The sequence below is a fragment of the Aptenodytes patagonicus genome, chromosome 8, assembly GCF_965638725.1.
Source record: "Aptenodytes patagonicus chromosome 8, bAptPat1.pri.cur, whole genome shotgun sequence".
In the NCBI taxonomy this organism is placed as follows: domain Eukaryota; kingdom Metazoa; phylum Chordata; class Aves; order Sphenisciformes; family Spheniscidae; genus Aptenodytes; species Aptenodytes patagonicus.
Genome location: NC_134956.1, coordinates 5,508,451 through 5,524,312, shown reverse-complemented (window position 1 = coordinate 5,524,312; position 15,862 = coordinate 5,508,451). Strand labels below are relative to the sequence as shown.

At 45.3% G+C, this 15,862-nt stretch overlaps 1 protein-coding gene across 5 annotated transcripts in view; it reads left to right on the top strand.

Annotated features, from left to right (window-relative positions):
• The window catches only part of RAD54L2 (RAD54 like 2), a 71,874-nt gene that overhangs the window by 27,329 nt on the left and 28,683 nt on the right, over positions 1-15,862 (top strand). The window contains exon 1 of one of the 5 annotated variants that reach the window (XM_076346089.1): positions 9,223-9,984. The exons of the other annotated variants lie outside the window; for them this stretch is intronic. Within the exon in view, the coding sequence (XP_076202204.1) occupies positions 9,951-9,984 (34 nt within the window). The 5' untranslated portion in view covers positions 9,223-9,950. Of the gene's footprint in view, positions 1-9,222; positions 9,985-15,862 lie in introns of those variants that run through there. 5 annotated transcript variants of the gene reach the window in all.

Below are 15,862 nucleotides of genomic sequence, written 5' to 3'. Positions count from 1 at the left end.
CTTCCCAGTGGCTGCCAGACTGCACGCCCATCCTAGCAGCGTGCTTCAGTCCTAGCCAGAGGCTTCCACTGCTTTTCCAGCCTCGTCATCCCTGCCCACTGCATCTGTTTTCTCATCACTTGTGGGTAGCAGCACTTGTTTTATCATGTTCAATTTTGTGATATCAGTGCGTGACTGCTAAGAACTTCTTCTGTTAACTCCCTAAAATCCTTTTCACTAGAAATGTGATCTACTGATGACTCTAGAGATAAAGGGCTGTTTCAAGTCCTGCACTTTTTCTCTGATCCCAGTAGTTGCTCAGGGCTGTGTAGAGCTCCATAGGAATAAAAGCTAATTTGAGCACAGAGGAAAGAAACCTCCAATATGGATTTTACAGATCATTTCAAATGCAGGGACTGTTCATACCTCCGAGCTTTCCCAAGGAAAGCTGTTGAGTGTTTGAACGAATCCCACTGTAGTGCTGTTTTTTCACTTCCTGAATGTCTTTGGATTATTCTGATTGAAGTCTCTGGAATTCGTTGTCTCTTACTCATACGTATTGCTGTAATTCTGCTATTAATAGTGATGGCAAGTTGCATGTTTTCTTACCACTGAGTATATGGGTTAAACACTTTTTTAAAGTGTACTTCGGGTAAAAGTGTAAAGAGCTGGTTGCTTCAGTTCTCTGAAAGATGCCTTAATAAGCACAGGCATTCAGACACTGTTCTCAGAGGCTACTAGTTGTGTTTGCATTACAGGGTGTGTGGTACAGGAGACAGGGATTGGAATCAGTACTTCTGGGGTATAGCAGTGGACAATTTTCCAATACCATGGTAGTACTGCAATTCTTAATGTGCAGATGTACCAGGCAACACCAAATAATAGTGTATTAGATGCTACTATTGTGATATGACAATCTCCACACAATTAGCCTTGTCTTCAGCACTATGTTGTCCACTTTGCCTGTTTTCTCCTGTCCCATCCCTTCTTTCTTTCCCCAGGGCTGGGGGCGTGCCAGCTCCGTGGCATCTCTGTTTGACTAGTGGAGAACAGGAGAAGATGGAGGCAGTCTGCGCTCCCTCTTCCCACCTCAAACTCATACTGTTCCTACTCCTCCCTGACAAAGTGCTGGAGCAAAACAAAACTGCTCTGTGTGGGGTTTGTATGGACATACGGACCCTAAGAGAGGGCTGAATGAGGAGCACAGTTGTGTTGAAAAGTTTTGTATAAATCTGTTCATTTAGCAGGCTCTTCCTGCTCATATACATGAGTTTTTGCTTTTCATCTGAAGTTATTCTTATAAATTAGGTCATGGTATACTCACCTGTATGAAACTGAGAGGCAGAGTGCGGAGACAGTGTCCTGAATAATACCCTGCTAAACAATATCCTGTTCTTTATCATTTTATATCCAGATTTAGAAAGGCCCATACTGCTGGAGGAAAAGAAAAAAAAAAAAGGGAGCTGCTGTTAGAAAGTCATTTACCTGCACTTTTTACTTGAATTGGGCGGTCCTGCTTGTATTGGTAAATGGAGATTAGTCCCAGCAACCTGAAATCTTTTTGCCTTCTACTTTTGACCAGACTGCACACCATTTTCTCTTAGGAAACACTGGTTTTAAGTTGTCCTCCCTATCTACTAGAAAATGAAATGCCTTCCCTAAGAAGAGGAGAAGCAAATACATACTTATTTCTTTAATCTCTCAACTCCTTTTAGAAAGCAGCTTTTCACAGCTGTGTCTTTAGGTGGTATCGAGGGTAGGTGGGCATCCCAAGGTCGAGGCAGCCTCGGAGACTAGCTGCCTTTTGAGGAACCCCTTAATGAGGTGCTTCCATCTGCTGCAGTACATGGGCACAGTGGACTTGATTGCTTCTTGCTTTCTGCCTCAGACCAGTGATACATGTGCTTTGATCTCTTGTCCTTGTTGTTTAGCTGGAGGCTGCTGGCAGGGGCTAAGGAAAGGCGCAGGCCTGTCGGAGAAAGCTTGGAGTGGAGAGGAGGCTCTTTTTGTTGATTGAAAGCGGATGAGTCGGAGAAAAAGGTGTGGAAAGAAACAAAAGTCAGGACTTCCCTAAATCTAGAAAAGCACTGAAGATGATCAGGAGGGTTCCTTTAATTTTAAGCTCTGCTGTGTTCTTGCGTGTATGTTTGCCAGAATGGTGGGTGCCAATAAGTAATAATCCTGTAATTTAATCTGCAAGTTACTGTTTGCAGACCGCAAGGTGGATTTCTTGGGTGGAAGAGAAGAGTAGTGATTGACATCTTTCCATTTTTTCCTTCTTGATGGACTTTCCTATCTTGATTCTTTTATTTTGGTTACTTGTGGCTGGATGCAGCTCCCTCTAGAGTCCACCAGTACTATTTCTAAAGAAGCTAGAAGGGCATATCCTGGGGGAAGCAAACCCCTTCTCAACAGTAAGTTTGTTGCCTCTGCAATGGCCCTGATCTTTGTAAGCCTGGGAAATCAAACCTGAACTTCTGTGTACCACCATGCACTTTGCTGTTCTTAAACAAACAAGTAGATTTTAATGCTTATAGTGACTTTTCATAGACTGTCTCCCAAGCCAGTAGTTGCATGCAAAGAGGATGGCACGTGTGGTATCATAGAGATATAAAAATAATCACTACATGTGAAAGAATTTACTTGTGAATTAATATCCTGCATTTTGGCATGTGTTTAAACCTTATCAAATTGTTATGGGAAACTGCATTACCTTAGAAAATGATCCTTATGGATCAGAGTGTTTAAATACGCTTTATCATACAGGTGCAGACTGTGGGGCTCAACCTCAAGTCGGCTGGTTGTCAGCAAACCTGTGTCTAACTGCATATATTGGATGCGTTTCTCAGGTGACTTGCTATAACTAAGAAGTTGAGGGGGTTTTATTGTTTTCTCAGTTCTTGAAAGGGATAAGAGCGTCTCTGAAGTAGCTTTGTGTCTGTTAAGCATACACTCTCCGCCTCCGCAAATCTTACATTCAAGACTTGTGTTGGTTTCCTAAGACCTAGAAAGTTAGGAGCTGGCTGTCTTCTATGTTTCCACAATCCAGCTGAATAAAATAGAAAAGATACAGTTAGTATCAAAGGTGAAAAGAGACTGGATACTAGCATTTGCAGATTTAGCAATCCTGGTTTCTGAGTAGTGCAGAAAGGTTACATTGAAATTGCAAGGAAGAAGGTTTGCCTCTCGTACTTAGGCAAAAGCTCCACTGATTTCTCTGGGAACTTTGCTTTGTTACAGAAGGCTGCATATTTTACCCATTATTTTTATTCTGGCAGTTTCCCTGTAGTACAGTCTGTCTTTCAGAACAAATGGAGTTTCTGTGTGCAGTCTGAGAGGTTTGGACCTGCCCAGCTAGCGAGTATCTGCGTACCCAGCACGTTGTACGGGAGCTGCTAATGCCCGTGCAGACCCTGTGGCAGGCACCCAGCTCCCTTGAAGTGGCTTTACTGGACTCGCTAAATGGTGACACTAAAAAAAAATCCTCTTGGGTGCCTTGCTGGGAACAGCCAGTACTGTACGCTTTGTTAGCTCCCTTTCTACCGAACCCAGAGCTGCAGGTTGCCTTGTCGGGCATTTTGTTTGTGTTGGGGCAGTTTCGGTTGTCGGAGGGTGATAGAGGCAGGTGGAAGTCCCTTGTCTACAGGCTCTTTGCCCATAAATCTGGGAGGAATAGGGGAAGGTAACAGGAACGGAGAGGAGTGTGGGAGGGGCGGTGCCTGGGGTTTGTGGGGGTTTTATTGACTGATTCCAGCATTTTAACTAACCCTGTGAACTAGGTTATTCTCAGTGGGAACACAGGCAGGGTGAGGTGTAGCTTGAGGGCTGCTGTGGGAAGGAAGGATGAGATACCAACGAGTGCTGTCCCCCCAGCCCCCTTTGCAGGGAATTACAGACTGACGATGTTGCAGGTCAGTCGCTGAGCCTTTCGCCATCTGCCTGCTCTGTCCAAAAGTGTGGACTCTTTCCCGGTCTCCTCTGCTTATCCTAAGCAAGGGGAAGCTCCAAATGAAAACGTTCGTGACTCCTCTGCCCCCCTCCCAGGCTCTCCGACAGCGGCTTCCTTTTTGAGAGGGTGGCACAAAGTCTGGCATAGTCTAAGTGTTATATAACCTGGAGTAATGACTTGCTTTACTTCTTTAAAAGGAGGTGATGACGCCAGAGCTCTGCTTCCTTCACACCCGCCGATTGGGCACGGTGACTGGCTGATCTCGTGAAATGATGTGGTATTATAACTAGCTATGCTTTTTTTCCCCCTCTTTTCTTCCTCCTTCCCTTTGATCTATTGCCAATGATGGAATACAAAATAGAAATCCTTCTATGCGGTTCAGGAACAGCCCACGTCCATGGCTCTGCATTTTCTATATATATGGATATGGATTTTTTCAATTTTTTTTTTTACCTGTAGCTGCATGCTCTCTTTTTTTAAAGCTGCCACAAACATGAGAGTAGCATGAATGCACAGGGAGCAGGGTCAGTGAGCGAGCGGTTATTAGCTGAACAAAGAATTGCTCCAAGTCTTCCATGGAGAGGAGAAGTATCTTGTTTCTTCCTGCTTTTCAGGATATGGGGGTTGTGCTTTATTGGCCAAAAACTTGCTTTTCTCTTTTCACAAAGCAGCCAGAGAATCTCTGACGAAGGACAGTCACACTTACTTCTCTCTCACGTTTGGTACCTTTTTCCCCATGTACGTTTTCAATAGTCAGCTTTGTGCCACACCTAGTCATTGCTAATAGATACCGCACTCCATCATCTGCAACTTCTGAAACCATGACAAAATCACAAGGAAACTAATTAGCAAATTTGTAATGTGGTATTTTCCCTCTTGAACAGGTAAGGAGTGGCAAAGTGACTTTGCCAAGGTCGCCTGATGAGTGTGATGAAGCCAAAGTCAAAATCCTCTACTTTACATTTTAGGCAGCGCCCCTTTTGTTTTCAAATGGACTGGGTGAAACGCTTCTCTGTTTTGCGTTTGAGTTTAAACTATGCAGGGGATCCTTATTTTCATTTTTCCTTAATTTATCTGGCATTGTGCTGTTTTTAATGCCTGGTTAAATAAAATGTGCATGTAGCTATATGTTGTACAAGTATAATATTTTTAGCCAAGAAGCAGCAGCAAGTTTGGAAGGAGGGGGAGCTGTTTTAATTAAATTAGAAGTATTCTTCAGATTTTAAAACACAATATCACATCACAGTTATTTGCTTTATTTGTCATTTTAATTTCCTGCTTAGGCTTTGTAGAAACCTGCAACACTGAACTTTCAGAAATGTCTGGCTCATCGTTTGGATTAAAGTTTTTTGATGCGATACCTGTTTTTTATTTTAATAACAGTAGTTTGTACTACAGATGTTAAAAATGTCTTGTTCACATTTTCTTCAACATGCAGTTCACTGACTCAGTCTCAAAAAAATTCTAAGTAGGAGTCAGAAGACATTATTTTCACTTGCAAATATGCAAATAGGAACGAGACAGGAGAAAGCTACAAGATAAAATCTTTTTGAGCTAGGTGAACAGAAACTTTTAGTGTAAATGTCTGTCAAAACAAATTTACAATTAAAACATCTGTAGTAATCTTCATCTACGTAAAATATTTAAATACTTGAACTGTTAGAAGCAATTTTAAAATGGCACTTTTGTGTACTCTTACCTTGTGATTTATGTCAAATTTGCACTTAGGTGAAAACGAATGAAATTAAAGTTGTACAAAATCACTCTTCTGTGGTGCACAAATACAGTGTGTCATCTTCAGCAGCAGAAATGTAGCAAGTTATAGGACGAGATGAGAATCAGTTTCTTGAATATAACTGGGATTGTAACTCAGTGGATTTAGCTTTGATTAAGATGATGATAAATAGCTATGATATAAATCCTTTGACTTAAAATCATTCTATCTTGTCTACTAACAGCTTGTTTTCTTCAATACATTTCAACAACCTTTGAAAGCCTGGGACTGAAGTCTGAAGTGGTATATGTTTTGCCATAGTCTGAAAAGCATTTGCAGATGGCACTGCATTTCATCACTACCTGTATTTTGTGTGATTAGATTTTTGTTACATTATGTACAACTTCCCCCCCAGTTATGATTTAGATGAGTGTGAGAAAGAAAATAAACCAAGATTTATATGAATACAAATAAAATGAGAAAAAACAGACTGATCAAATTTTATGCCTTACGGTTCAGTCCAAAACTCACTGAAATCAATGGAAAGAGTCCTCTGGTTTTCCATGGTTGGTTTAGGTCTTATTCAAAAAGAGTTTTTCTTTACAGTGCAGTGTTTGTTTAAAAAGCAAATGATTCTCAAAGCCCAGCAATACTCAGCTGCCAACAAAAAGCGTTGTGGAGTTTGATTCTGTCTGAACTGTTTTAGGTTGATAATCACCACCTATACCATAACCAACTCAAACCCAATACTCTTGTGTGCTTTCCATGTTGCTAAAACAGCATGGAAAACAGGACAGGGAAAGTAGCCTTAATGATATTTGTATGTGCTACTAGCAGCTGATAATCAAGAGTGAAATTTGGCTGTCAAGCCTAGTTTGTGTTACAAACAATTCAGATTTGTAGGCAGCTTCTCTACTTGTTGGTGATCAGTGGGGTGCGCAGAAGCAGCTGGTGGATGTGGAGCACACCTGTGAGAAAGCTGTGGGGTGGGGAAGGGACTGCACAGCCAGTGTGGAGCAGTCGAGGACAGGCAAGGAAGGTCTCTTCTGTTCTGCAGGGCGGCGATGAGGATGAACAGCACACGGGGCAGTCATTGGAGAGAAGGGAACCACCCCACCTTGCAGGGACCAAAAGCATGGTGGCGCATTATGGATCCAGTGCTTCTCACCTGCACTGCACTTGGTGGGCTTGGATCAGGTCAATGTTGAGCTGTCCGGGAGCTGTCCTGCAGAGCTCAGCAAGGGGAGCAGTGGGTTGAGAGAACCAGGTTCAAGGTGGAGGACAGGCATGGGGATGGGGAAGGAGCTACTCCAGCTTGAAGGGATGGGGAAGGAGAGTCACTTGTGATATGTTTCGGGATATTTTGTTGAAACTTTTTAGTTGAACTGAGTTTAGTTTGACCCCCCCCATCTCCAATGTTCTCTGTACAGAGCATCTAGTGTCCTGAAAAACTTTACAATCGAGCTTCTTGTGTGTGTAGGCAGATTTAGGTATGAGTTTAACCCTTATGAAATTGCAGTGCTCAGGGATGCTGACATTGCTGCTGAAAAGACTTGTTAGTTGAATAAAAACTGTGTTCTGAAGGGCCTTTATCTTGATATTCTATGAAAATACAAATTTTATAGTGATTTTTTTTTTAACAGGGGAATCTCCTATGTTGTTTGCAAGGGAACCTCTCAAGTGACAACAGTTTCTTGAGAAGCCTCTTCTGATGTGTAGCACAGTCGTACAATTGCAAAGAGCTTCTGGTTTGAGCGTGAGGTAGGTGAGGTATGACAGCTAGGTAAGATTTCAGACCCTGTAGGGGAGGGAGAACATTCTTCCTTACTGGCAAGGCTGGCCTCACAGAAAAGCTATTCAGCAAATGGGCTTATCTGTAACAAGATTACCTTCCATGAGGAGATCGTTTTATAAACTGACTGTTTCTGGCAGATCTCATTCTTGGCTGTGTGAATACATATTTATCATGGCTAACAGTGATGGCCTCACCAGTAGGCTGTTGTGAGTAGAAAAGCTACAAAAATTCCTTTCCATTTTGCACACTAAGGTGAAGAACGAAATTCCCTTTTTATCGCTCTGTGCAGGACAGGTATAGGTCGCCTGCTTCCCCCAGTGTATTGGACTTCCATTTTCCTCATGCTTGATTGCTGTAATAAGCATGCCTTGGAAAGTACCCAGTTGTATTTACACAAATACTTGTCTTTAAATCTTGCTTCCCAGTTTCATAAATCTGTTAGGTCAGATGCTGAGGTCATGTTTGGTTATTTATTCCAACCCTACAAAGTCCTTATAAGGCCTGCTGCAAGATCCTCAGCTATGTACTTTTCTTAATATATTTGTCCCTCTTTTCCCCCTTGATAAACACTGTATGTTCTTGTCTACCAGCCAGGCTATTTGAATCTGTGACATAGGTGAAAGGCTGTCTTGTTACCGAGCCTCTTAATTTTAATACAGTTCATCTTTTCTTTGGTAAAAATTATATGGCTCTAATTATGAAAATAGCACCTTGGGTTTGTTTCAAAGTTATGATGTACCCTGAAGCAACAAGGATATTTTGATGGTAGCAAGCATTCACTGCGCTCTGCCACCTTCTTGAATGAAAGGTCTAATAAAAATGTCTGGAGTCACACAAAGGGTAACTGGGCTCTGCCCTGGCTGTGTTTGCAGACCTCTAGATCAACCTTTACTGTTACGAATGCAGCACATAGTCCTGGAGTCCTGCAGATCTGTGCCAGGGCTGTTCAGACACAGCCTGCTTCGGGCTTCTTGTGCCTGTCCTGGTTTTCCCGACTCTCACTTGCCAGTTGTTTCAAGCAAAGAGCTGACTTCGTTATGTGGACAAATGCTTGCTAAGAGCGAGCTGATTTCATTACGTGTCTTATCAGCCCAGGTTTGCTGTTTGTTACTGGCATTGGGTATGCCTGTGAAGGGAATCATGCTGCAGTCTCTGTAGCACTGAGGAGGGCCAGCCGGGCAGGATGGTTAGCCTTTAGGGGTTCAACCACAGCTTTAAAGTACTTATTCTCTCCTGTACCTGTCCTTCTGGTGCAGATGGATGATGGGGAGGAAGGCTCACTTAGAATAAGCTTGCACTCCACAATTTCTGAAAGGTTGTTTCCTAAAAACTGGGAAATCTCATTCATAGTCCATTTTCTGCACTGAGAGCCTTCTGCAGAGCAGCGGTGCTGTACGAGCTGCTGATTTAAGGAAGTGAACGGAATGCTCTTTCGCCTATTATTGTGCAAACAGGTTACCAGCTCCCAAGGAATTGCTCAGGTTTCAGTCTCGGTTGTCCAGGTTTCTTGGAAGTTAGCAGGCATCATGCAAATAGTTCATAAAATCACTGATACCAGGATTGTTTTCAAAGCCAAAAAGGCTGTACCTCTTTTTGCAACTCATTCCCCCCCTCTTTTCCTTTTGTGCTGTGAAACTTGGAAGCGCAATTACGGTCCCACATGTCCCCTGCTCTGAACGTCCTGTTGTCTGTTGGGATTCCCCTTGCGCGGGGCCCCGCCGGAGCCTGGATGGTTATGTAAGGATTTTTATTTTATTCTCAGTCTTGGTCTCTGCCACTAGTTGAACTGGATCACGGGCTGAGTGAATGGGATCTGATCCGAACAGGCGTGCAGCTCTGCCGCTTGAGATGAGAGAGAGGAGAGAGACCTCCCCCGTACACACCCACTCAGCCTCCCTGCTCTTCTTCTCTCTTTTAAAACTCTTTTCCCAGGCGTAACTGAGGTTGCTCCCGCTGATCGGGAACACGTACCGAAGCCAAACCAGCCGGGCAGCCCAGCTCCAGGCATCGGTCCCCAGCGGAGCAGCAGCTACCTCGGGCAGGGCTGTGTTGTTGGACTCTCCAAGCAGGGGAGGAGATAGTGACAATTTTTATTTAGGCTGAACACGAGGCATATTTAACTAGTTATATAACAGTGACCCTGGTCCGTCTCGGCTGGGTGCAGGGAAGATATATGCGTACTGATTACCGTCACACCGGCTGGGTGGATTCAAGCACTAGGAGCTATTTACCAAAGTTATTTTCAGAAACCTTAAAGTGCAGGTTTCTCTGCCTGTACCCTGGACTGTTTTATCAGGAGGCATTTCCCGCTTGCGAACTGAACAGCCAGTGAGAGTGGATTTAGTGCTCGCTGGGCTGCGGGCAGAGATAACGAGTTGTCGGGAGTGACTGGAAACTTTTGTCCTGAAGACCCTGAGACAAGAATAGCAGAAGGGCTGAGAGCGAGCGGCCACATTGAACAAGTGTTGGGGCAGAGTTGCGGGCAGAGGTCTTGCCTCAGCGCACTGAGCAGCATGTTACTCTTGGATGAGTCTCAGCAGTTTCCAGGTAGGACACAGGTTGTTTTTTTTGTGGTTTTGTTTTTGGTCCCCTCCGCCCCCGTCTTCTTTTCCCTCTTGCATTCCTGTTACAGACCCTTCATTCTCCCACCCCTGTGCTGGAGCACCCTACTCAGTTGCTAGCAAAGTGCATCAAGAACAGAAACTCTTCTGTGGGGCTCAGGTTTTAATTTGCTACCTACTGGGCAGGGATGGAAATGGTTGAATTTTCAGAGTCTTGCAGTGCTTGTTGGCTTGTTGGAGGGGATATGAGAAGGAAGCTCGCTCTTTCTTTGTGCTTTGAATTCTGAAGACTTTGGTGATGTGACATTCTGGGTCTGGCTGTTACTGTTTCTGCTGCTGTCATATTGTAATGCTGCAAAAATAGTTTTTTAGCAAGAGAGGCGGCAGTTGTTAATATTAGTATGATTTTATATCCAGTGTCGTCTCCCCCACCCCCTTCAACTTTTTGTGTATACTTTCCCCCAACATCCTACTTGATAAGAGTTTTGAGAGCTTCTTTTATCAGTGAAATATTGGGTGACTCGCTGACCGGGCAGCAGTCTGGGCACCAGGCAGAGCTGTTGGTGCTTGCTCCAGATCCCCTAAATAGTGCCTAATAGACTAAGAGCTACTTGGCTCTTCCCCGCCCCTGTCAAATGAAAGATGCTGGTGAAACCCTAATACCAGTTTACAGTTTTGGGATGGTTACCACTTAGTTTGGTTGCTGGTGGGAGGACGTTGTGTGTTGGAGAAAAAACTTTATTCAGATTTGAAGAACTTTCTAATTTAACTTGTTACTTTGAGGTCAGGTACTTGGGGAAGCCAAGCTTCTTCCACCTTGTTCATGTGGCAAATACCTCCAGAGTTCATGTGATGAAGGTAGTAGGCTGGTCAAAAACGGTCCCCAGGAGTTCCAGCTCTGGGTTCCTGGTTTATTAGGGGAGTCCAGTGCAGTGTGGTCTTCGTGAGGAGTTTTTAAAGAAATAAGCCATGTGGTGTTTGTTGCCCATTAGCGGAAGTCGTGGATTCTAGCAAAAAGTCCATCTTTTCTTGCTTTCTTAGTTCTCTGGTTGTGGTGGCAGGACAAAGAAGCTAATTCTGGGAAAGTGTGAACTGAGAAGAGAAAGGAATTACAATACAAAATGAGTTTGGATAAATGAGGAATCTGGGTGATACAAGTGGCTTATGTAACTCAGTCTAGATAATAGGTATAAAAAGAGAAGACGGGAGGGGAAGATGCTTTTGGAAATGAGGCTGTAGGTCATGGAGGGAGAATGCAAGGTTAGAGGCCTTCCAAAAATTTTGGATGGAAAGGTATTTTGGGGTCATTTGTACAAACATAAGAGAGCAAGAGTGCAAATGAACTCCTCCTTGTACAGCATTGCTTGTCAAGTTATAAAGTCTGGGGCAAGGTTTATCACAGTCTGCTCTACCAGTGCGAAAATTGTGTCTGTTTGAGGAAGCATTTGTAAGTGATCTAACATGGTTGTGCTCTGGCTGGTGGATCCAGGAGGGTCTCCGTCCCACTTTCTCCATAGCCGTGTTGTCCCCAGAGAGGATGATAAAACTGCACAAGGTCACAGAGTGAGTCTGGGTCTGGGTCAGAACTGAGACATGATGTTCTTCCCTGCCTTTGTGCTTCAGCTGCTGGTCAGTATTTCTTTTCCTCTCTGGTTTACATGGCTTTTTCTCACTCCAGGTGCCTGAACACTTCTTCGGGGTGTTACAAGTAGCAAGCGCTTGTATATGCAGTGCTGTGCTATCTGTTTAGTATTTTATAAATGTTTCTGGAAAGTTAGAGGGCATTTTAATTATTTTTATGGTAACGCCCACCAGCTAGTAAATCAAGGTTTGTTGCAGTACACTACCTATCCCCCATTTGAAAACAGGCTGTTGCCCTGCAAGAAAAATGTCTCTTATTTAAGAAGAGCCCTGTCTCCTCCCCATATACACATATGCTTCTTTTTTGACCGTAGAGGTAGTTGTAATTTTAGCAACCCTTATGAAGGAACCGGTGCTTGTCTTTTTTCCAGGCTGTAATAAGCTTAGCTTTTGGAGTGTTACGTATTTTGGATGGGGGTGTCCTTGTGACATTGTGGCTTCAATTCTTGTGTGAGTCTGACTGCCATGAACAGCTTTGCAGCCCTTTGTCAAACTCCTTTAGCAGCACACAAAGCAGCACCAATATTTTGAAAAGGAAAACTAGAAACAGATTGTTCTTTGAGTGATGGTGTTTCATCCCGGTCTTATTAGCTTTCTCCAGTGCTCTCGGTCGCTTTTCTGGCTGCACTTGATGGGAGAAGTGCCAGTGGAATGCGGTGGCACACAGGCTCAAACTCAACAATTTGCATTTTTCTCCCAAGTGATGCCTCCCTCATTAAACACAGTCCTTAAAAATTCCTCTGAAATTACTTTAGAGACTGAAGCAGAGAAAGGGAATGCAGCTGAAGTTCTGTGCTTTGTTACAGTTCTAAAAAAATCCACAACTATGTTTTGTTTTTCCAAGTAAGAAATTATATTTAAGGAAAGGAAAGAGAACCTGTTGGTCGGAGCATAAGACAGGGAGCCAACAACTTGGGAGTTACTCAGCACTGATGCCTACCTAATTTCTTTGCCTTAGTTTCCTCCTCTGCAAGGTGGGCATGAGGGTGTTTCACAGGTTATTGCGAGGACTGTGTCATGCTTGTGAACTCCTTTGACTGAACTAGAGTGCAAATGCCAGGTATTATTAATTTTGAAATCTCTCCTTTCTTGTACCGTTGCCATCATGAGCAACAGCAAAGGAGCACTCAGATGCTAAAGGATGCTTTACGCTGGGATAATTTCCCATGCCGCTCTTTTGAATTAGGAGTGAGTATCAGACATCTTCTCCCCCCTCCCTTTTAACAGGTCCCGAAAGAACCTATGATGAGGGCTTGAGGCAGAGATTAAAGTTCAGCTTGTGCTTGTTGTTTGTTTGCCATTTTGGTGGCCTTGGAAGCGTGTGGCAGCAATAATCCCTTCTTTATTATTTCTCATTGCTCTGAGGGTATCCTGGTATAAAGCTAATACCACAACTCCCAGCTACCTAGTGTAAACTAATGCTTATGTAATCATTGCATAATGCAGAATGCTTTCTCCCCTACTCGTCCTCTTTTCTTAGTCCCTGAAATTTATCCCTAGAAGAGTCATGGTAGCAGCCAGCTGGATTCACTGTGCTGGGAACGTGTCAAGCCCCCATATGCATCTATTTTCTGAAGCTGGGAGGGGAAGTTTATCTTTGTTACCTAAATCAATATTTATGCACCTTAATAGAATAGAACAGGATTTTTTTTTTTAAGTTTTGAACTATTGTGAAAATAAGTAAGGTCTGACGGTTAAAATCTGGTTACTTGTGGTTAAGATCCCTATGGTAATTTTTGTAGTCTGGCTGGCAAAACGGTATTTTGGGTTACTAGTTAACCAGGATAACCAGTACAGGGAGGTTTCAGTTCCCTCCTGCGCACAGCTTGTTGAAAACTTCCCAGCACTCGAGCCTGAAACACTTCCTGACTCCGGTGCAGTAGTTTTATGTAACTCGGACAGCTCTCGCACACCCCCAGCTGAAGGACAAATGTAACCCATCCCTGCTTCACTCGCTACCTTCACGGGTGCGTTTCCCGGCTTTGTTTCCCCATCTTGGCTAATGCCCGCAGTGTCTGTGCGAGAGAGGAGGGGCTCGTGAGGAGGAGGCAGTTTACGTTTTAGGTTTGAGGACTTTTATTGGGAAGAGTAATTTTGATTATATATCTAGAAGAGGGATGCCAGGTAGCAGCGTTCTGCATTTCTCCAGTTCTTGCCAGCTGAAAGCACTATGAAAATGTTTGATTTGGAATTTCACAACCCTCCTTAGAGCGTATCGGAGCTGGAAACGGACACGAGGTTGCCTGGTGCTCTGGAGTAACCATCAACCTCTCCTCTGTGGTGCCTGCGAGAGGGAGGACAACCCGAGGGGCACCTCACCTGGGCTGCATTTCGGGGGCTTGCACGAGGTCCCAGAGGGGCTGGGCGCAGCTGCTCCGGCGCAGGGCTGGCCAGAGCAGCTACCTGCCGCGCTCCGGCGGCGCGGGGTGCCGGCGGCTGCAGGCCCGTGCCATACAACGGTTATGTAAGTGCTCTTTGGTGTTTATGTAAGCCAGGTCTCAGCATCCGCAGCGTTGAGGCCCGGCCAGAACAAGAGCTCTTGGGTATTTGGGGCCTGGTTCTGCTTGCATAATCCCAGGGTTAGAAGATATATTGTCTGTCACCAAAGTTGGCTGTTTGATGTTCCAGTTTGCCTCTCGGCACTTCTTGGCTGCTTCCTTTCCCTTGGGTTTTTGGGTGGTATCTTCCTTGCTCCTGCCCTTCACTTCTGAAGTGGTATCTTGGGTGGTATCTTCCCTTTTGCTCCTGAAGGATTCCTTCAGGCCAGGAAAGGGGTTTTATTCTGCAGCATAACCTCATCAGTAACTGATACGCTGAAAGACCTCTGAAGGAAAAAAAGAAGGGCAGCGCTGCCTTATAATTTATCTTTTAAAGTTTTCCATCGATTGGGGCTTACTTCCTGCCCAAGAAGGAGTCTGGAGATGGGTTTGGCTTTTGTGTGTTCCTGGTCTGGCTTCCTCCCCGTGCTCTGGCCCGCAGAGCCTGTGCTGGTGGTGTTTTCTTCAGAGCTCATTTCACGTCTCTCCCCTCCGTCCTCTGGTCCTGGGCTGGGGATGGAGGCAGCCTGCCTTATCTCACCAGCAATCTGCAGATTTCACATAGGTGTGTTGAACCTGCAGCGACTGATCGCTTTACAGATACCTAGAGAAATGAAAAATGTGTTACTCAGACTTCAAGCAGCGCTATTTGTTATACCAATATGACAGTCTCTGTGTCTGGTTACAGTGACAAGTATGAACGACAGACCTGAGGTGGTTAACTCGATAATTCAGCAACAGGAATGAAGATGTTAGAGCTGATGTACGTGCTGTTTGACAGGCGAGGGAAGCTTCCCCTGGGAGCAGGCAAGCTTTGGGGCTGGGCAGGCTCAGACAGAAAGATGCCTTTGTGTCTCGCAGTACTGTGGCTGTGACTCAGCAGGACACCAACCATCGCAGCCGGCAGCAGAGCCGGGGCGAGAGCAGTGGTGGAAATCGGTCATTCCTCTGATCAGTGGGCTGCATTTCATTGGAGTCGAGCGGGGCCAGCATGCAGAGAGGGGCTGGGAGCTGCAGGTCCTGCTGCCCAAGGCACATGGCATGGCTGCCCTCTTGGCTGGGGCACAGCACTCCTGGCCTGGGAGCTCCCCACAGCCGTGGCCCTGGCGAGGACAGGACATCCATGAGGGGCACCCAGACAAGCACAGGAGTATCCCGTGCACGCAAGAAACCACTGGTGTAGACAAAAGGCTGGTCCCGGCTCGGCGCTGTCTCTCGTGTTGTCAGCGAGTGGGCAGCTACTCGCGGCTGGAGAGGACCGAGAGGCACCCGGCGTGCTGGGCCCCGGCGTGCTGGCGGGGAGCGCGGCCGAGCGGGTGCTGCGGCGCGGCCGGCGCGGGGGGGGTAGGTGTGCCGGGTTATATAATGCTTACATAATTAGGGCTTTGTTAAGCAGTTGTGGCTGGGAGGGGCGTCCTGCCGCCGAAGACTGAGCCCGATTATTTTCTGAGGAGAACAAAGTCTTGTTGCTAATTAGCTGCCCTGATAGCAGCTGCAGGGGGTAGCCACAGCCTTGAGTCCCCCTTCATCCCCACTGCGGGGTGGCTTTCCCGGTGCTTCGGGAGGAAGGAACTGGGCGTTGATGTGTGTCAAGCCGCGGGAGGGGGCTTTGTGGCTTCTCCTGGATGTTGCAGCAGGTAGGGTCTGGAGGAAGGGAGTCTGAGCTTCCCCCTTGCTTTTGCCTAT